General features: G+C 38.1%; 1 protein-coding gene across 1 annotated transcript in view; it reads left to right on the top strand.

The window, feature by feature from the left end:
- Window positions 1-23,221, top strand: part of PTPRD (protein tyrosine phosphatase receptor type D) — a 527,692-nt gene that overhangs the window by 442,296 nt on the left and 62,175 nt on the right. Inside the window, 1 exon segment of the mRNA XM_032635461.1 lies at window positions 11,814-11,937. Within this exon segment, the coding sequence (XP_032491352.1) occupies window positions 11,814-11,937 (124 nt within the window).

Below are 23,221 nucleotides of genomic sequence, written 5' to 3'. Positions count from 1 at the left end.
AGAGAAAGAAATTCTCAGTCAATCAAAAACTAAAAGAATACAGCAGTACTAAACCTATCCTAAAAGAAACATTGAAAGGTCTTCTCTAAATAGAAAAGCAAGAATCTATAGGAAAGAGAAAATAACAATCGGAAAGTAAATCATTTTTTAAAAAGCCAGTACACAGAACTAAAAAAAAAAATGTTGTGAACGCGATAATAACTACAATGAACAGCAAAAGGGTAAATATGACGATGTAAAAGAGGACATCAAAATCATAAAACATGGGAGAAAGGAGTAAGAAAATGTTGATCTTTTTTTTTAGAATGTGTTTGAGCCTATATGACTACCAGTCTAAAGCAAGTAGATATAATAAACATACTTGAAAAACCACAGCAACCACAAATGATAAACAGACAATAAATTCACAAAAACCAAAGAGAAGAGAACACAAGCATAACAAAAAGAAAACCATCTAACCACAAAAGGAAAGACAGAAAGAACAAGGAAGAAATATAAACCAACTGGAAAACAAGGTTTTAAATGGCAGTAAATACATATCTATCGATAATCACCTTAAATGTCAGTGGGCTAAATGCTCCAATCAAAAGACAGAGTGGCATACTGGATAATAAAACAAGAGCCTACAATATACTGCCTGTAAGATACCCACTTTAGGGCAAAGAACACAGATAGATTGAAAGTGAGGGGATGGAAAAAGGTATTTTACGCAATTGGAAATGACAAGAAAGTGGAGGTAGCAATACTCCTATCAGACAAAACAGACTTTAAAACGAGGCCCATAAAAAAAGATAAAGAAGGGCACTATATATTGATAACAGGATCAATACAAGAAGAGGATGTTACATTCATTAACATATAAGCACCCAATACAGGAGCACCTAAATAGATAAAACAAATACTAATATAAATAGAGGGAGAAATTGACAGGAATACAGTAATACTAGGAGACTTTAACACCCCATTACATCAATGGATATATCATCCAGACAGAAAATCAGTAAGGCAACAGAGACCTTAAATGACATAATAGAACAATTAGACATAATTGATATTTTCAGGACATTGCATACAAAAAAACCAGAATACACATTTTTTTCAAGTGCACATGGAACATTCTCTAGGATAGACCACATACTAGGGCACAAAATAAGCCTCAATAAATTTAAGATGACAGAAATTATTTCACACATCTTTTCTGACCACAATGGCATGACACTAGAAATCAACCACAGAAAAAGAAATGAGAAAACAATGATTACGTGGAGACTGAACAATATGCTAATTAAAAAAAATGGGTCAATGATGAAAAAGAGGAAATTAAAAAATGCTTTAAGACAAATGACAATGAAAACACAACCATACAAAATTTATGGGATGCAGCAAAAGCAGTCCTCAGAAGGAAGTTCATACTGATACAGGTCTTCCCCCCCAAAAAAAACAAGAAAAATCTCAAACAACCTAATGTACCACCAAAAAAATTAGAAAAAGAAGAGCAAACAACCTAAAGTCAGCAGAAGGAAGGAAATAATACAGATCAGAGAGAAAATAAAAGAGATTAAAAAGATAGGAAAAAACAATAAAATAAAGAGCTAATTATTTGAAAGTGTAAAGAAAATCGACAAACCTCTGGCCAAGCTCACCAAGAAGAAAAGAGGGAGGAACCAAATAAACAAAAATAAGAAATGAAAGAGGAGAAATAACAAGGAATAACACAGAAACACACAAAAAAATAAGCAAACACTATGAGCAATTATATACCAACCAATTGGACAACGTAGAAGAAATGGACAAGTTTCTAGAAACATGCAGCCCACCAAAACTGAATCAAGAAGAAATAGATAGTTTGAACAGACAAATCACTAGAAGTGAAATAGAATCTGTAATTTAAAAAACTCTCTGCGAACAAAAGTCCAGAACCAGATGTGGAATTCTACTCAACAAACAAAGAAGAACCTTTGATCCTTTTCAAAGTCTTCCAAAAGACTGAAGAGGAGGGGACACTCACAAAGTCATTCTAAAGGTCACCCCGATACCAAAACCAGACAAAGGCACTACCAAAAGATAAAGTTACAGGCCAATATCTTTGAAGAATATAGATCCAAAAATTCTCAACAAAACATTAGCAAACTGGATGGAACAACACACAAAAAAGATCATACACCATGGTCAAGCTGGATTCATCCCAGGGTCACAAGGATGATTCAACATACGCAAATCCATCAGTGGGGTACACCATATCAATTAAAGAAAAGACAAACCACATTATCATCTCAATAGACGCAGAATAAAGCATTTGATAAAATTCAACATCCATTCAAAATTAAATTCTCACAAAAGTGGGTATAGAGGGAACATATTTCAACATAATAAAGCTATTTATGACAAACCCACAGCCAACATAATACTCAACAGTGAAAAGCTGAAAGCTTTCCTGCTAAAATCCAGAATAAGACAAGGATGCCCACTATCACCATTTCTATTCAACATAGTATTGGGAGTTCTAGCCACAGCAATCAGACAAAAATAAAGAAATAATATATATCCAAATGGGAAGGGAGGAAGTAAAATTGTCATTATATGCAGATGACAGGATACTGTATGTAGAAAACCCTGAAGACTCCACACAAAAACTACTAGAATTGAAACGGATTCAGCAAGGTAGCAGGATACAAGATTAACACAGAAATCAGTTGCATTTCTTTACACTAACGATGAAATATCAGAAAGGGAAGGTAAAAAACAACCCCTTTTAAAATCACATCAAAAAATAAAATACTTAGGAATAAACCTGACCAAGGAGGTTAAAGACTGAGAACTATAAAACACTGATAAATTAAAGATGATTCATTCATTCAAAGAAATGGAACGATATCCCATGGCTCTTGGGTTGGAAGAATTAATATTGTTATAATGGCCATACTACCCAAAGCAATCTACAGATTTAATGTGATCCCTATCAAATTACCCATGACATTTTTCACAGAACTCAAACAAATAATTCTAAAATTTATACGGAACCATAAAAGACCCTAAATTGCCAAAGCAATTTTGAGGGAAAAGAACAAAGCTGGAAGAATAATCCTCTCAGGTTTCAGACAATACTACAAAGCTACACTAATCAAAACATAGTGGTATTGGCACAAAAACACCCAGGCGGATCAATGAAACAGAATGGCGAGCCCAGAAATAAACCTACAGACCTACGGTCAATTAAATTTCAGCAAAGAAGGCAAGAACAAACAGTGGGGGAAAGTGAGTCTCTTTAGAGTCTCTTTAGCAAGTGTTGTTGGGAAAGCTAGACAGCTGCATGTAAATCATTGTGAAGTTAGAACACACCCTCACATCATACACAAAAATAAACTCAAAATCGCTTAAAAACTTAAATATAAGACATGACATCATAAAACTCCTAGAAGAGAACACAACCAAAACATTCTGACATAAATCTTAGCAATGTTTTCTTAGGTCAGTCTCCCAAAGTAATAAAAATAAAAGCAAAAATAAGCAAACTAATCAAACTTATAAGCTTCTGCCCAGCAAAGGAAACCATAAACAAAATGCAAAGACAACCTGTGGACTGGGAGAAAGTATTTGGAAATGATGCAAACAACAAGGACTTAATTTCCAAAATATACAAACAGTTCATACAACTCCGTAACAAAAAACCAAACAACCAAATTGAAAAATGGGCAGAAGACCTAAATAGACATTTCTCCAAAGAAGAGATACAGATCGCCAATATGAAAAGATGCTCAACATCACTAGTTATTAGAGAAATACAAATCAAAACTACAATGAGGTATCACCTCACACCCGTCAGGATGGGCATCATTTAAAAAGTTTACAAATAATAAATGCTGGATAGGGTGTGGAGAAAAGGGAACCCTCCTAGACTGTTGATGAGAATGTAAATTGGTACAGCCACTATGGAAAACAGTAGAGAGGTTTCTAAAAAAACTAAAACTAGAATTGCCATATGATCCAGCAATCCCACTCCTGGGCATATATCTGGAGAAAACTCTAATTTGAAAAGACACATGCACCCCAGTGTTCATAGCGGCACTATTTACAATAGCCAAGACATGGAAGCAACCTAAATGTTCATCAACAGATGAATGGATAAAGAAGATATGGTACATATATACAATGGAATACTACTCAGACATTAAAAAAAAAAGAAGAATGAAATAATGCCATTTGCAGCAACATGGATGGACCTAGCAGTTACCATACTAAATGAAGTAAGTCAGACAGAGACAAATATCATATGATATCACTTATATGTGGAATCTAAAATATGATACTGATGAACTTCTTTACAAAAGAAACAGACTCACAGACATAGAAAACAAACTGAATCTGGAAAAGAATATACATATATATAACTGAATCACTTTGATGTATACCTGAAACACTGTAAATCAACTTTACTTCAAGTTAAAACAGAAAATCATGCCAAAAAAGAATATTAAAAAGTAAAATTAAAAAGCCTTCATTTCAGAAATATACAGTCAATGGCAGATTGCTCTTCTAAACCTCAGAAAGGACTTGAGAATATCTAGGGGCAAACCACACTGAGGACCAAATGGGCCTACTGATGGGGAACTATGTGGAAAGATAGTATTTTTCTGGAGGTTAGGGTCAATGAAAGTTCAATTCTCTGTATAAAGGATGCTTAGTCTGACCCATAGGTTGGTTAGTCAAGTAGCTGCTCTGTTACTTCTGTATAATTAAATCTTGTTAGTTGTTTTAAAACACACAAAAACAGGATATATCTTTGTTGTGGTTTCTCTTTGATGAGTTTCTAAAGGGAATTTTTTGAGGTTTTCTACTGGTGGAGTGAGAAGAGGAAGACAGAGCAACTTGTATGGTGTTTTGCACATGGGAATAATATTTTTCTTCTGGATAGAGAAGTTGAAATTTTAAACCATATTTAAAGGGCTTTGCTGTAAGATGATGACTTCAGCTTTGTCAAAAAAGGTCACTCTCATATCAAGATGTAATTTTACTCAATGACTGTAATCTGATGTGCAAACTCATGAGCCCTTTTTTGTTTTGAATTTAGAATTGTAAATATAGATCAGAAGTACTATAGAGATTTTTGTTCCTAGCTTTCCCACTGTGTTTCAGGAGAACAACTGAAAGGCATGTGTGAAACAGTCAAGGGATCTTCTCAAACTTGGCCAGACAGGAAGCATAGCACCGTGGCTAGTCACTCAGATGGGGGCAGGGGAGGGGTGTAGGGTACAGAATACCTCTGCCCCAAATCTAGCTTCTCTACCTAGTAGCTGTCTGACTCAGAAGGTAATTTAACTTCTCTGCACCTCAGTTTCCTCATCTACAGAATTACGATAATAATGGTAACTAATTCCAGGGTCTGTGTGAAGATAAAATGGCTTAAGATATGTGAAGCACAAAGAAATGTAAATGAGAAGTTAAATGTTACGTAAGTGTTAGTTATATAAAATACTTACATTTTAATTCTAGCTTTTTATCAAGAATACAGGGCAAAATTGTAAATCCATAACTTAAAACGTAGCTTTTATTTCCACTTACCTATTTTTTTCTTCTTACCTATTTTAAGGCAAAGTTACAGTTGATTAAAGAAAAACTTAGAACTTTCAGACCATCAAGTGAAAGAGTACATAAATGCAAAATACTTGATATTAGCAAGTATTTAGCTAGGGCCTTCCCTTTCTTCTTTAAGTTACAGGGGGATCTTCCTTTCATTTTGTCACTTTTTCTCAGTAAGGCTAAGCCAGGGAGTTGAAGATGCGTTAGCATTAGAGTGATTCCGTCAAAAGCTATTGGGAGGGGCTTCCCTGGTGGCGCAGTGGTTGGGAGTCCGCCTGCCGATGCAAGGGACATGGGTTCGTGTCCCGGTCCGGGAAGATCCCACATGCCGCGGCAGCGGCTGGGCCCGTGAGCCATGGCCGCTGAGCCTGCGCGTCCGGAGCCTGTGCTCCACAACGGGAGAGGCCACAGCAGTGAGAGGCCCGCGTATCGCAAAAAAAAAAAAAAAAAAAAAAAAGCTATTGGGAGGAGAAAGGGGAGTGTGTCATGTGTCAAGTGTGCAGGTAGGGAGGGTGTGCAGAATGGTATGGCATCTTGGTAAGGTTTTAGATACTACATAGGGTTCATCTGGCACATCTTCAAGGGCATTGTTGATTGGAGAAACAAAAGTTAATATTATGAAATAGCATTCTTGTTTATAAATTCTGTGACAATGTAACATCCACATTTCATGTAAATTCTTAAAAAGTCTATTAATCAACTTTTGGTTGAATAAGTCTACTTTACTTCATTTCCAACTTGCAAAATTCTCAGGGGAGGCTGAAGAGGACCTGGTTAGGATTCTGGCTCAAGAGGGTCGAACTTTGAATTGAGTGACAAGAAGGAGGTAGATCCCAACTGAATGTTGTTTGGATAAACAGACACAGAAGGATGAGCGGAGATAATCTGAGAGTCAAGCTCAGGAAAACCAAATACTAACAGCAAGAAATGATTGAATCCACTAGGAAAAGGGTGCTTATTTCAAATTGCTTTGAATAATATTGGGGTGGACTCAGCTTAATCTTACAGTAGGAAGATGCATGGTTAAGATGGGCTGGCCAAAATTATAAGGTTAAACTAAAAATCAACTTCTGGGGCTTCCCTGGTGGCGCAGTGGTTGAGAGTCCGCCTGCCGATGCGGGGGACATGGGTTCGTGCCCCGGTCCGGGAAGATCCCACATGCCGTGGAGTGGCTGTGCCCGTGAGCCATGGCCGCTGGGCCTGCGCGTCCGGAGCCTGTGCTCCGCGGCGGGAGAGGCCACAGCGGTGAGAGGCCCGCGTACCGGAAAAAAAAAAAAAAATCTCTCAACAAGAGAAGCCAGAAAACAAAGAAGCAAAGCAACAGTGTCTTCATTAGCACTAAGAAAAGCCTAAACATTGGGTTTTGAATATTAGGGTCTTATTGATCCATGATATCTTTGCCTCATTAACATGGATAATTGAAAGTTGATTTTCCTCAACCAGTTTGTTTTTATCTAAAAGATCTTCTTATACCTCATCTACTTTCAGTAGTTATTCTTCCTTACTGAGTTTACTGCTCTCAGCATTCTGACAAGCTCCAAAATAATGACCTATGCTGTGTGTTGTTAAACATTCAGTCAGACAGATAGATACAGATGGATGGATATGTGTTGCACAAAGACAAGTCAGCATTATTTAATCAATGTTTGTTTGATCCTTGTAAAACGAGTATAAATGCAAGCTGCATCCCATCTGCTTTATCATCCATGTGAAGCCAACCTCATTTTTAAATCTTGATTTCTTATGTAATTGCCCCAGAATGACACAGTGTTGGGCTGCACCCCTTAGGCCTACAAGGCCTGTACTTGCCCAGCTCCAAGACCGAAGAAGGAGCCCAGAGTCAGCCACAGAGATATCAATGAATTTATATAAGCACTTAGTTTCTCTTAATCCAATTAAACAGCTCATCCACAAACCAATCTTGGCCATGCCATTTAGACGCAGAGACATATTTCCAAGGTACACATAGACATGTATCTATACAAACAAAGAGATTTCACAGTTTTCCTGCTAGAGTTTAAAAAGGCCTCTTTGTTATTTTTTCTTCACTCTCAGAGACCAGATGATTAAAGTTCCTGAGAACCCAGGTAGATCATTTACATCTCAAAGGCACAAGAGAAATACCAATTCCCTCTAGAAAGCTAACTTCTTCTTAGGGCATATGCAAAAAAACAGTTTTAGAATGTCAAAAGAGTCCCATCTTGGACATTTTCAGGGATTTTCTTTCAGTTTCTAAATAGCCAATTCACTTTAAACAAATACCAGTGATAGACAGTAATACATATCATTCACTCACATTCACATGGCTCACTTTCAGAGGAACATGAATCAACATTTAAGTTAACCTTCGCCTCAGCTGTCAGCTCAGCCTCTTTGCCTTTCTTAATACAAAAACCAACAGCCAGCCCCGAGCTGCGGCCACTGTTTTCCCACTCTAACGGAGGCCAGTATCTCCACAAGGGCCTTGGGGTGTCTGTGAGAGTTCTGTGAACTCTCTCGGTGGGCCCCATTCATCAAGGCAGCCACTGCCGGGCCCCCGCATACTAGTGGACGGCCCCCCCGGGGACTTCTGCCGCAACTTTCAGGATCATCCCCACAGCTTTTGGGTCCCACATGAGTGGCCGGCCACCCCGGGATCACAGCCGTAACTTTCAGGCCCCACTTGACAGTGGACGGCCCCTACAACTTGCCATTCCCCGTCCTTCCTTCCCGACATCTCGGCGCTCACGGGAGTTTCCTCAGTCTCCTGGCCACTCCGCCAGTTGCTGGGCTGCACCCCCGTGGGCCTGCCAGGCCTGTGCTTGCCCAGCTTCAGGACTGAAGAAAGAGCCCGGAGTCAGCGACAGAGACGTCACTGGATTTATAAATGGGGGAGCTTACAGGTCAGAAGCGAGGTCCTGGAGCGACATCCCACCGAGATCAGACAGCAGACAGCAGCGGGCAGAACAGGGCGGCAGCCTTCGTGACGCGGGGAGGGGAGGTTACCACTTAAGTGGGGAATTGACTTCAGGTTGTCTTTGTTGGTTACCAGGGAAACTAGCAGAGGGGCACGCCCCTCACCGCCCCTTTGATAAGCTATCAGGTGGAGATGTTCTGATCTAAAGAGTAGAACCATCACTAGCTGGGGCCTGGGGCAAGTATGTAGGAAGGTCAGTCCTGTGAGTAGGGTGTAGGTGAAGCAGACAGTGGTCGAGCAGGGGAAGTACAGAGAGCAAGAGAACAGCCATCTTGGGTGGCCTGGTCATACACACAGGATGATCAGTTGGAAAGAAATATCATTTGGACTGATGGGATAAAGGATAGTTATGTTGAAGTCTGTTTCATAGGTTGGGCTTCTTCACTTTGCAATGGCTTTCTGGATAGCGAAGTAGCACCGTGGCTTAGTAATTACCAGCTGTTAATCATCAGTGAGCTTTGAAATCGCCCAAACCTGGGTTTGAGGGTAAATGTATGAATCTAGCTGTATGAGCAAATTACTTAACCACCAAAATGCCTGCCACAGAGAAGTCCCTCAGTAAAATTTATTGAATTAGTCTTTCTTTACTTCAGTTTCCTTGTCTACGAAATGGAGAAAACAACAATACCTACCTCATGACATTTGTGAAAATTAAACAGGATACTGCATGTAAAGCATAATGACCTGGCAGCTATTATCATGATCCGATTACCTACAGGTCTTTATCTCTTGGGTCACATTTTAAGCCTAAACATATTAACATATGTGATATACAAGCTTATGTTTCCATTACTGGTTTTTAAACTCCTCTATGTAGGTATCAAATACAGCATGCAGACGGCTGCAAATATGTGGCAAGAGTGGAAATGAACATGAGTTCACAGTGTCTTTGAGTTGGTAGATGCAGTTTCATTAGTCTAATTAAATGCATGCCATTTACACATATGAGTGATCGTAATCCGAGGAACAAGGCCATCAGAGGGAGTAAGGTCTTCCACCAAAGGAGTGACTGTGTATCAGTGAGCTTAGGAGCTTCTTGGGATATTTTAGAGAATGATGTGTAGGAAGCTTATGTACTCAGTAATGCTCATCAGTGTAAAGTGGATTATCAGTGGTAGTTGTACTTTCAGGATCAGGTACTTAATTACTAAGCCATATGATAATGAATGTTAAAGTAGTAAACTAGCAATGCACTGCACATTGCAGTTTCCATAGTCCGTTCTCTAACTCCCATGTTAAAAGAAGGAATTAACTCCATGATTTCTCTTTATGAACTTTTCTCAGCAACAGTTATTCATCAGTTCAATTCATTTAAAAAACATTTGTTAAACCATTTATTGAGGCCTTTGTAGATGCAAAGACGACTGATGGTGTCTAGGTAGGATGGTGGCTAAGGACTCCAGAATTTAAGCTGAAGGTCACCCAGAGCCAGTGGAAGTTCTTAAACAGGGTCCTAACCTATCCAGGGCTGTGCTTTAGAATGTCTACTTGGGTATGAAGAATGGATTGGAGTGAGAGTTTAGAGAAGGGATTCCAATCAGACATCAGATACTGAAGGACTGGGATTGAGGGAATGATAGATCTGGGACGGATTTGAGAATTTTTTAAGGCAGCCTTGGTCACTGAATGGAGCTGCTTTGTGTGGAGAAGGCTCAAGGTTGCCTTGAGCGCTGCCACCCAGGCATCCGAATGCTGCAGCTCCCTTTAGCTCATGGCATACTTGGAGAGGAGTACATTCTGCAGAGGAGGTGATGAGCTTCCCCGGAAAAGCAAACTAGAAAGACCCCTAATTACATTATTCTTTAGACTCTAAGACGTGGATAATTATTTTGCTGAGTACAGTTCAATGATTGACTAGTTTATACACAGATTAGCATAGGCTAAGAAAGGAAAAAGGGTTTTATAGTCCTTAGTAAATTAGAAGCTGCGATCTGTACTGCCGAGAATTTTTGTGTGTTTGGAGGCTGATTCATGACTGTTAATAGGCTTGACTCATTACACTTGTGAGTTTTATTGCCGTGCTGAACTCTATCCATTTTAACACAAATGTGTGCATCCTTAATATTGTAACAGCTGTTGGATATATTTTAATTTCAAGTTCTACATATCCACATAAAAGCGTGGAAAATATCCAGTATCAAAAATAACTTAAAAATTTTATGAACATAACAAAGTGTTTTTACTTTTTAAAGAATTTCATCTGTATATAAACCGAATTTATCATTATGTCTGAAAACTTGATTTTGATCATTGAAAACCATGTTTCTATAATTACTGAACTCATATTTCCATATACCATGAAATTATGTCTTAAAAAAATGTCAGTATGCTATGATGAAAGAAAAAGTATTTTGATTTCCATAACATTGCAGGACATTAAAAAGTTCCCCAAAGTTTTATATCAAAGCCTGAATTCAGTCTCAAAATAATGGTTCTGCTTTAACCACAAAGAACTTTATATATTATTTTATATCTGTGAAATATTTATTTTAGATTATTGAACAACTTTGGTTGAACTAAGGCATCCAGGAAAGACATTAAAAATCAGAAAAAGTAAGTTTAAAATAAAGAATAAAAAGCAAACTTTGTAAACACGATAACACATAATGATAACTTAAGAAGCGATTAGATCCTATCTGCATTAGATTATAAATTAATATTCTAAGAAGATTATTTGATTGAACTGGCCTCCCTTCTTTACTGTTATTCTTAACTGTTTGAATTGTACAAATTGCCTTGTGATAGTGGTCATAGTATGTTTCCGAGAAACAGACAAAATTTTAAGTTGCCCTCAAGATGTAAGCCTGCAGGTGAAGAAAGAAGAGCCTGTGCCTAGTGAATCCAGTGAATGATCAGTCAACTTAAAGAACAAGGTTAGGTCCACATAGGAAAGGGTAAGCGAGATAAAATAATGTTCACAGAACTAGAGAACTGGAAGGAATACTGAACCAAGATCACTTGGAAACTACAGCGGCAGAGAAGGAAATGGAAAAATTAAAAAAAAAAAACAACAACCTGCCTCTCCACTATTAACAGAACACCTATATTGATTTCTTTTTTCCATTTGAATCAGTGTTGGTGACTATCACTGGTTTTTCCTATGATTAATCATTTCATCTTATGCTGGTTATATTAGTGTTCAGCTTCACAGCTAGGGTCGTCTTGATGAAGTGTAGCTTCAGAATTTCCTTTTTAAATCGTTTGTTACTTGTGATAAATGCCTATAATCTGATGTTATTCAGTATTGATTTTATGTATGTGTGCTGTTTTTCTTTTAAAGTCAATTGACCCTGGCCAGCAGTTCACATGGGAACATTCAAACTTGGAAGTAAACAAACCAAAGAACAGATATGCAAATGTAATTGCATATGATCATTCCCGAGTTCTCCTCTCAGCAATAGAAGGTAAGGAAATGCAGATGTTATTTATACCTTTATTTTCATGGGTTTAAATATGTGCGTGAAAATATAGTTTTAACTAGGTGTTCAGCCATCTATGAAAATAGTTACTTAAGATTTAGGCGCTGGGGCTTCCCTGGTGGCGCAGTGGCTGAGAGTCCGCCTGCTGATGCAGGGGACGCAGGTTCGTGCCCTGGTCCGGGAAGATCCCACACGCCGCAGAGCGGCTGGGCCCGTGAGCCATGGCCGCTGGGCCTGCGCATCCGGAGCCTGTGCTCCGCAACGGGAGAGGCCACAACAGTGAGAGGCCCGCGTAACGCAAAAAAAAAAAAAACAAGATTTAGGCGCTGCTTGTTCTCACTTTTTCTTTCTCATACAAATATACCAATCCTTGAGCACACAATATCCTTGACTCCATGTAACACAAGGGCATTCCTCATTACCTTCTTGCTTCTACCCTGGATGAAAGATTTCATAATGCAGTTCATGTTTGAGCCAATTCAAGATGCTAGGTGTTCAGGAGTTAACTTTTTTCCATATTGAAAAAATTGATCAGTTTTATCAGAGTTCCCCCAATGCTAGTTCAAGCAGGATAGTGTCAAATAGGTAGTTGCTTCTTTTGAGGTCCTGTTTAAAAACTGTAAATGGTATATGTGGATGATTAGCATATAGGGTTTACATTTTACCTATCTCCCATCTTAAAATGTAAAAAACTATAGTAGCAATTTCTTGTCTCAAGTCTCTTAAATCATATCCATAGTAAATAAGAAAGTAAACCAAGTCACACATAGAGGAGAGAAATCTTTTTTGTCATGAGTGAAGCAAGGTAAATTATAAAAATAAAATAAGTGAATGTAAATTGAGAACCCAGTTGGCATGATCTTGGCTAGAGAACTTGTCATTCTGCCTTTGCTGTATTGTAGCATCGTTTCCACTCAGAATTAGGTCATTCGGTACTACCACTTCCGTGTACTTTTCCCTGCTTTCTCATTATTTTCCTTAACCTGTTATTTTCCACCATCTTAACAGTAAAGTATGTCGAAGGACGCTTTGTCATTATTTTCCTTAACCTGTTATTTTCCACCATCTTAACAGTAAAGTATGTCGAAGGACAAAGAATCTTCCTCCTTGTACCTTTATTATGATAGTTGGAAACTATGTACATTTCATTCCTATGCTATTTTTACAGTATAAGAGCCAAAGCAGTTGAATCACACTAAAACCTGCCTTTTTATAGCTCTGTGCCCACAAATACACCCTAAATCTAGAGATGACCTAGAAACCAAAAGTTTTTTCAATTTTAAGTGTTATGCAAAAGGTTAGAAGCATTTAATTGAAGTTTATGGGCTATACAGAAAGCTTTAATCTAGATTACAACCATGAACAGCATTTTATCTTTGACTAAGCCCTAGCCAGCAGATATTTAAGGGGAAAAGCAATCATCCTATATCTTAAGCACAGAAAAAATACCAGCAACTGGAACCACAGAAGCACTAACTGAGGCTTCTCCTATAAAGGGAGCTTTGATAACACAGAGCCAGATTTTTAAAGTGTATTAAAATGTTAAGTGACTTCATGCACAATTTATAAAATGTAACGTGCTTGTTTTACGTTCTACCCGTGGTGATAACTTACATGACTGTGGTTAAATGTTTTATTTGGGGCGTTTTTGTTGTCGTCCTTCTCTCAGTGGTCTGATCACTCTCTTCATATTACTTTGCAGAGTGATCTGATGGCATTAAAGAAAAAACTGGGTGTTGCCACAGTGACTCCTGTTGTCTTTATCTTGGTTTAATAGAGCAAAACTTTTAACATACTTCCACTGAAAGATGACAAGGGAAAAACTTAAAAGAATCAGGAATTGCGTATGGGCACCAACGTGCTTACTGAACCCCTTGAAAATAGTGACACTTCATGACGTGTTTCCGAATGACAATTATTTTATGTATGCTGGGGAAAATGCAGAATAAATTCAAGAGAGTCCTAATTACAAAATGCTCACAATTGTTGAATTAGAGAGTAAGCAGTATGAAAATACAATTGAATTTTTGACCAATGCAGTTACTGTTGGGATCCCAACATGTTTAAGCAGTTCTTAAGAGAGAATAGTAATTCCTGAAAAAGAGGGATGATGGGATTTATTTTAATGATTTAAGATAAATGTTGTCAAAGAAGACTAAAAGGAAACTAATATTTATATGTGAATAAAATAATATGCTTAATCTTACAGATGCCAAAGTTGTCCAGAAAGTATACTTTTATTAAAGTACAAAGAGAGAAATGGACAAACCAAAAGATGAAAAGCAAGTTTGGGTCACAGCTCTGTCACTAAGTAATGTAACCTTGACTTCTCTGAGTATCAATTTCCCCAGCGCTAATGTCTTTTACTTTTGAGTTCTCTAATACGAGTTAGCTCTATGTAGTTTTCATATCAACTGTCTTATTTACTGTACTCACAACAGTCTGATGAAGCAACACTATAAATATTTTGATACAGATAGGTGTCCATGTTTAGAGATGAGAAAACTGGAGCTCAAACAGAGAATCAGCCCTGACTGTCTCAGTGTAAAAGGTGAACAATTAATATAGCTTAAATTAGAATTGAGCTCTTCTGATTCCTCAATCCAGGCTTCCATAGGCCCACATCACTCACACTGCTTTCCTACTGATACAGGACGTGACTGTAACTAAGTAGCTTAGCATGGATCCGAACACCCAGCCTTGCCTTTTTACCTAAAAAGTCCATTTTATCATTTGGTATCATGGATAACACGAACTTCACATTAAATATTTCATTTCCCTCTTTATGGCCTAACTTTTCTGAGGCAGTGACACGAAAGGGGGAATCATCAGTGACCCAAAAGCATCAGAGTCCTACAATTGCAGAACATTACATCTGTCCCTCACAGGTGATCTACTTAGCGCAAATATCTTTTTATATATCTTCAACTTCTTATAAACTCAGGAATATCAATTAGTGGTAGATTATTAATTGTACTGCCTTGTAACTATCAAAAATTCAATCTAACTATTACAGTCCTAGATAAAAAAAAGTTTTGTTTGGTTTTGTTTGTAAAATAGAATTACTCTTCACTGCTGCCAGTACTACATTTCTATTAGTAGGATTATAATTAACATTTCACTTTAAAAGTCATGTTGACATGGAACTTTTTAAAATCGTTGGCCAGGCCTAAATATAGAGCAAAATTTAAAACCCTCCTTTTAAATTCGACAACAAAGACAAGACGTTACGATAGACATGACTGTCTTGGTATTTACCATGTGTTGGGCATCATGTCATAGATTTTTATACACAGTGTATAAAATCATGTATAGTTGTTATTTATAGTGTTCAGAACAACCTCAAATGCTAGTTGTTATCATCCAATTTAATAGACAAGGAAACTGTTAAACTTTAAAAAGTCAAGTAACTTGTTTATAATCATTAGCTAGTTACTGGCAGACGCAAATTTTAACATGAGTCAGTTGGACTCAAGAAGCCTCTCCTCTCCAATAGGTCACTTAAGACTGTAGCCACCTTTGAATCATACTGGCCGAGCCTATACATATCAACCTAATTCAAAAACTGCCTTTTTGGCTGGGATGACTGTCTAGGAATTTTGAAATATACATTGTGAAACACTTACGATAGAAATCTTAGAGCCAGAGGTCTTCAACTGTGTTCTTAGACTTCCGTCAAAGTGAATTTTTCCAAAGAACAAGCGATATATAAATGGCTTTCTGGTGGATTTTTTTTTATTTGTTTAATATTACTTTTTGAGGTATCTTAGGAAGAATACGAAATAAGAAGACAGAAACTAAATCCCAGTTTTAGCAGCTATGTGACCTTGGGCATGTAACTTAGTTCAGTTAACCCTTTGGGGGGAGCTTGTTCCTTCTGAGAATCTGATGAACATTTTAAATCCCACTTGCAAAGAAAAGGCACCTACACACTTTATCTGCATACTAATATCATAGAGTTCACAGACATACAATCTCTTTGCAAGCCCATTCTCCAGTTTAAGGGCCCCTGACTTTGGGTCTTTTGTTCTGGTTCTTCCTAAAATGAGAATGTATAAGATCCTTCCTGCTATTCCGAAAATTCTGAAGGTTGATTCTAAATCCAGGGATCATAGATAAATATTAAATCTTGGACATTAAGAGATTACTCTTTTGAGGGGAAAAAAAAACCCCACACATTTAATCCAGAGGGTTTACTCAAATAGAATTATTGGCTGGTATGTGTCTCTCCTACTGCGCCAGGTTCAAATGGTTTTATCTAAAAGAGTTAGAAATGACAACGAATAAAGCGCTTCATGCCATATGCATTTTTTAACACCAGTGCTTGTTAATCTGATAAAGGCAGCTTAGTAAAATATGGGTTTGTTTTATTTTTTTCTAGTTTTGGGGGAATATATTTAGTTTCAAACCATAAATATGTTTATTCACTTCATCTCTATAATGAAGAGGTACCTTCCTACAAGGGCCTGTGTATCTTTCAAGAACTACTTTCCTATTAAATCATCTTGCTTCTGAAGAGATTGTTTGGACAAGTTACTGTGCCTTGGTTTCCTCATCTGTGCAATAGAATTAATAGTTATACCTGCTTCCTGGAATTATTAGGAGGATTTAATGAATTGATGCATGTAAAGCCTTTAGATGAGTGTTTGGCACAAAGAAAATGCCTAATAAATATTGGGAACTATTAAAGTTATCATTGCTGTTATGAATTGTGTTACTACTATTGATAGGTCCTTTTACCCACAGATGGAATTTCTTTTGTATATGATCTATGGGAAAATTAATAATATCCAAATGAGAAAGCTGCATATATTTGCAGTAGTCTGTGGAGCAGAAGAAAATCTTGGTGCTTGATACATGGAAACGAGACCTATAGTAGCATTACAAATTTCAGCAAGAGGAAGAATGTGTTCTTTTAAATGGAAATCCAAAATGTATCATCTGCTGTTTGATTTATGTAATAGGAGCAACTCAAGACAACTCCAACTGTAAATAACATAGATGATGTTACAACAACTTCATTATCTGTGAGATGCACAATTTAGCACCTTTAAAATGAGGAAGCAGCTCACAGAATCACTGCCCCTAAGATCAATCTAAATTTAAAAAGTAAAGAGAAGAAACTACTGATACTCCCCTGTACTATCGGTTCACCATCAGCCACTACACTTGTGCTCTACGTTTAGGTCCTGTCTTAGCTTCTTCTGTATAGTGTTGAAAGGTAAATCTCTACCGATTTGTTTAAAACAGCGGTCAGCACATGGTAACATTCTCCAGTTTCACATCTTATCCATGCTGTGAGTTATCTTTTTTTTTTTAACAGGCCATATCTAATAACCTGATATATTTTCAATAAGTAAAAACAAACAAAAACAAACACAGGAAAATCAGTTAATACCATCTAGCCAACATTTTCTAATAAGCGTTTAATTACATTATAGTGAATATAAATGTTCCATATGAAGCACTAACATTAAAGAATTAAAATTGTTTTCCTCAGTAAAGAATAGCTGTCATCATATTTCCCACATTGACTCAATAAATATGATTCCTTTTCCTCCCTCTTGGTTCATTCTCTCATTCTCTCTCTCTTTCTCTTTCCTCTCTCCCCCAATCCCAGACACTAATGACTAATCTGTGGGCACCTGTTGTTTGTTTTATTTTGCTCTTGAAATTCTATTTAAACTACTGAAGGAAGTTGGTTAGAATACATGCCTCATCTTAAAAAAAAAAAAAAAAGGCTAAATCTCATCCCATTATTGGTTGAGTTCATTTTTCTCACATTGTTCAGAACATCAAGTGCTGAGTTAGCTCAATTTCTCTAACATTTTCAGTTTTCAAGTTAATTCTTTTTTTTTTAACATCTTTATTGGAGTATAACTGCTTTACAATGGTGTGTTAGTTTCTGCTTTATAACAAAGTCAATCAGCTATACATATACATTTATCCCCACATCCCCTCCGTCTTGGGCCTCCCTCCCACCCTCCCCATCCCAGCCCTCTAGGTGGTCACAAAGCACCGAGCTGATCTCCCTGTGCTATGCCCTGCTTCCCACTAGCTATCTATTTTACATTTGGAAGTGTATATATGTCCATGCCACTCTCTCACTTTGTCCCAGCTTACCCTCCCTCTTGCGTCTCCCTCCCTCCCACCCTCCCTATCCCACCCCTCTAGGTGGACACAAAGCACCGAGCTGACCTCCCTGTGCCATGCGGCTGCTTCCCACTGGCTATCTATTTTACATTTGGTAGTGTATATATGTCCATGCCACTCTCTCACTTTGTCCCAGCTTACCCTCCCTCTTGCATCTCCCTCCCACCCTCCCTATCCCACCCCTCTAGGTGGTCACAAAGCACCGAGCTGACCTCCCTGTGCTATGCGGCTGCTTCCCACTGGCTATCTGTTTTACGTTTGGTAGTGTATATATGTCCATGCCACTCTCTTACTTTGTCCCAGCTTACCCTCCCTCTTGCGTCTCCCTCCCTCCCACCCTCCCTATCCCACCCCTCCAGGCGGTCACAAAGCACCGAGCTGACCTCCCTGTGCCATGCGGCTGCTTCCCACTGGCTATCTGTTTTACATTTGGTAGTGTATATATGTCCACGCCACTCTCTATTTAAATGGCATCTCTTTCCTGCATGTAGCAGAACAAGTGGTGTGGGGATCTGTTATTCCCCGGCTCCTACCTCAGCCTGCACCTGTGGTGCTTCTTACCTAGTAAAGAGAAAAAGCATTTTTAAGGGATGGCCAGTTGTGTTGGTTTTTTCCTTTACTCTTGTTCCCAGGAAGCTAATCAAAGGGTAACTCAGAAAGCTCTGTGAGTTTCTTTTTGTCTCCATTTCTCTAGCTCAGTTATTGGGATTTTCTTTTCATTTGTATTGTACATCTGTGCAGATTGTGCTAATGAATCTACACTTCATTACTCTGATGCTGCAGAGAAACCTAAGTCATCTGCGGAATGGCTCTGTTTTTAGAATATAGGCACAGGTTGTACATGGTTGGGAAGTTAAAAAATAATTATTTTTGTCCTCTCCGTTAATTTTTTTTTAATATAGGAATTAGGAAGGGGCCTTCCAGATTTGGAATTACTTTTTGTCAGTAGAGTATTTAGGAATGACTAGGCTTATTTCATTTCTGTTTATCACATCGAACATAAGAATAAGTAGCATCCACTGGTGTTTTAGATATTTCAAATGCATTGACTCATTTGACTCTCACAGGGGTTTTGGGTAAGGAGGTTATGAAAGTGCTGCTTGTCTTTTAGGATATATATATGAGGGGACTGGGGCTCTGAGAGTTTCCTACAGACAGAGCTCCTGTCGTCATACTCTGCATTTCATTTTGACTACTTCATTGCTGAATAAAGCACTACAATAATTGCATCCTTATTAACATAAGCTAAGTAGACCAAAACTCTGTGACTTGGCTGAAAAGGCATGCTTCAGTGGCCCAAAGTCTGCTTTATATTTCAGGGCAAAGTGCCCCCTAACCAGAAATCAGTTCCCTCTGTCAGAAGTGCTGATAAGTCCCCAACACGTGTAGCTAATCTTAGAATGCATTCAAAGACAATCCAATCGCCCACATCCTTCGCTGTAGCCACTCTCATAACCCAGCCTCCTCAGCGGTGCTGAGGAATAGAAAACCAGAGAGCAGAGGACGGAGAACATCGAGAGGGTGGAGGCTGGGTTCACAAGCTCTTTGAAAGGTATCCCTTCCATTAACTCATTGTGGTGATGAGCTGCAGTGCCCACAGAGCAACGCACACTTCTAAAACAAATCGTCCTACATACGGTAGAAACATGGAGGGTCACTTGCCAAACTGCAGTCACATCCGGGGAAACTTTAGCAGATAATACACCGTGTCTTTGCAAGAAGCGTTAGTTTTTTCTGGTATGTTGTGAAGAGAAACCTTCATTTTGCTAGTTCTGATGCAGCTGTGGGTGGCTGCTATGGTGTAAGTGAAGGAGAAAGAAGGCCTGGGTCCCTTGAAATCAAATAAATTTTCTAGTAAGTTATTATTGGATTTCATTTTTCTATTTTCTGTTCTCTAGTTTTGCCAGTGTCAGCAAACAAAGTAAACAGTTTTTTCTGCATTGTGGGTTGTAAAAATTACAATCTAGGTCTTAACTGGAAATTCGTTGTTGTTGGAGTTTTTCTCTTTATTTGTGGATTGAAGTGGTGGAGATGTTATTTACTAAATAAAAGATAGCTTTTGTGCTCTAGTGGATCCCGAGTACTTCCATCTTACAACAGGGAATAAACTGGCTTACTAAAAAAACAGTTTCTTTTTGACACAAACTTCACAAAGCGTTTGCAGAGTGAAAGGAAACAAAAGTGCTGGAGTTTTGATACCACGCTGTAAGTTGGAACAGAGTCAGCCAGTGAACTGGAGGTCTATCTCCAGCTCTGTAATGCTGTAGTAGTTTGTCTTCTGGAGCCCTGGATGGCATTCTCCCTTCCCTCTAATGCTGCCTCTTACTGATTCTCGCCTCCACAATTCAAGGAAAGCTGCTTTTTCTGAATAGACTGCGTACTAGCCTAGTCCTACCCCCTCCTCTTGTTTTTGAATTTGTTTATTTTTTTATACCACCAGGTTCTAATCAAGATTTGAAGTATCAATCACACCAAAACAATCTCATCTCAGCACATCAGAGGTAGAAGCAATAGGAATGAGCTTGAACGATCATCAGAGCATGTTCCTACCTAATCTGAGAGCCACAAAGCCTCTATTTATCTTAAAATCTTCACAGAGATTTCTGAATCCAAGAAGGTTAAGAGTACCACAGAGAGACATCTTATTTTAGAACTCAAAGGGACTTGAGGGAATCAATTTGTCCAACGCCCCTTGTTTAGCAGATAAGCAGTCATAGGTCTGGACAAGTTGAACGGACTGCCCAAATGTCAAAGAGCAACCTACCAGCATGCTGCCCTAGACTGGAGTTCTGGTTTCCCGGTCAGTTTCTCTAAAGCCTTAGCATGTGCTTAGTATGGTTCCAAGAGGCACATATGACTTACCCTCCAGTGTGGGGTGACACAAAAGTACACACTTACCCCTTACGATTACTTAATTTCACATCAATAAAATAATTCGTGTACTATTTTGGGTCCTGCTTTTTTCACTTAACATCAGCGCTAAGGCCTTCATTATTAAATTTTTATAATTCTAAACACCCCTCAACAAGAGAAATCTTTTCAAATCAAATTATCTGCTGACCTGAAAAAGCTAATGCAAAGCGAGTTGTTTATTTTTTTTAACTGGACCCACATGACCCAATTAGTTCTCATAAAATTAACAAGGGGAAATAAAAACTTATTTTAACCCAGGCATGACAAAACAGCCCAGATAGTGTATTCTTTGACATTTCAACACGCTTTCGAGGTTTTAAAGCATTTCTCAGTATGAGTTAATTATTCATCACGAATATTCTTTCAAACCTAGTAGCTTTATCTTTCCGAGGATTCCTCTCCTTTTGTTAATATTCAAACACACAGGGGAACATTATTATGAAGCCCTAAAGTGTTAATCCCATGCTTAAATGAAGCAAAATGGCATTACCCCTGCATGTTGAACTCAAGATAAATTCTCAAAGTTTTTCAGACAGAAAAACAGGGGAGCCCAAACTGCATGTCCAGGCTAAGTTTCCCAGTGAAAGCTGTAACTGGCAATTCCCAGTGAATAAAATGACAGCCTAAACCTGGCCCTTCCCTGTTTGAATAGCTGTTTGCTATGGCTCGCTGTGCATGAAGAACACAGAAGCCCAGTTCTACCAATCATTCACCTCATCACAATATCTGTTAAAGCCTTGAGTTTTATAGCTCTTAGTTTGCCCAAAACACAAAGACCCAGTATAAAGCATGTAAGTAATAATTTTAAGCACCAGAAGAAGTAACAGTCCATTAACTGATGAAATAGACTCTAACACAGGAATGGGGAATATCGTGGGGTACAATATAAAGTCAAGATCTAGCCTCAGTATTTCTCACTTATAAGATTAGAACGATAAACAATTATTATTGGTGTCGGAACTGTTTACGTGACTTATTAACTGGAGAATACACATGAAACAATACATAGGAAATCATGAAAACCTACTTTTATAAATGAAGTAAAGCCATGGATGCCTAGGAAGAGCAAGTTTTAGATCTAAGCTGTTTCTCTTGGACAATGACATTAAGACCAACTGTCCAAGAGACAATCCTACAGCAGGGCCAATCCTAAGATTTTGCCTATGACGAACTTCAGACATGTTTTTTATGCTCTTGTTATTTTAATAACTCCTGCCCCTCAAAAAAAAAAAAAAAAAAGGGCAAGGCACACCATTACCATAGTTTTGGACAAAAGTCTCCTTGACTCCAAGGAATAAAAGGAATCAGCTAATTTATAGTAATCCTATATTCTTTCAGTTCTGCATTTTAACTTAGATTTCGATTCATCATAGCCCCAGAAGAATTCAGTTAATTCTCACACACTCCTGTTGGATCAGTAGTGTGTGCTGATTAGCGTTGCATTAGTGGAAAGCCAGCATACTATTTTTTTTTTCCATTGGGATTGATTGAAAAATTGTTCTAAATATATCGCATTGAAAATTGAGGTCTCATCTACTTGAAATACACTGCTCTTTAATTTCAGCTTCTGATATGGGGTTAATATTTTTTAGAAGGGCAAGCCACCACCATTTCTCAGATCTTTTCTCATTCCTCTTTCTACACAGCTTGTTATGTCGGGTTGTATGAATACAGGACACATTAGGCCTTAGAGCTTCTAGAGAACATAGCCATCTCTCACACCTCCACATTGCAAAAGACATATGAGAGAACTTACTGGAAGTGTCTTTTTGCCAGAGTGTGTAAAGGGATTTGCCAGGAGGCTTTTATTCCAGGTACTACCTCCTTACAGACAAGTGTCAAAATAGAAGAGGAGCCTCACACTATTTTCAGGATATAAATTTGAGCCTAACAATGAGCTCTCCTAGGTATTCAATTATTGTTTTCAATTCTCTTCTTTCCAGAATATCAAGTCCCAAATTCTTAAAGTATTTGGTGATACAGTATGGATCCCAGGTGCCTAACAGTTTTCAGGCAGAATTTTTGTATTTTTATCCCTGGAAAATGCAACCATTATTCAGTGTCAACCTATTCCCCCTAAAATATAACGACTTATTGTTCAAACTTGAGCAATATGTGAAAAACCAATGCATTACATAATAACTGATTAAAATTTATGCAAGAATATAGGATAGGTCTGATTCCCCTCCTTTAGATATGAGTC

The sequence above is a fragment of the Phocoena sinus genome, chromosome 6 (assembly GCF_008692025.1).
Source record: "Phocoena sinus isolate mPhoSin1 chromosome 6, mPhoSin1.pri, whole genome shotgun sequence".
Classification (NCBI taxonomy): Eukaryota; Metazoa; Chordata; class Mammalia; order Artiodactyla; family Phocoenidae; genus Phocoena; species Phocoena sinus.
Note: the sequence above shows the minus strand (reverse complement) of the source record. Positions and strands in the feature narration are given on the sequence as shown.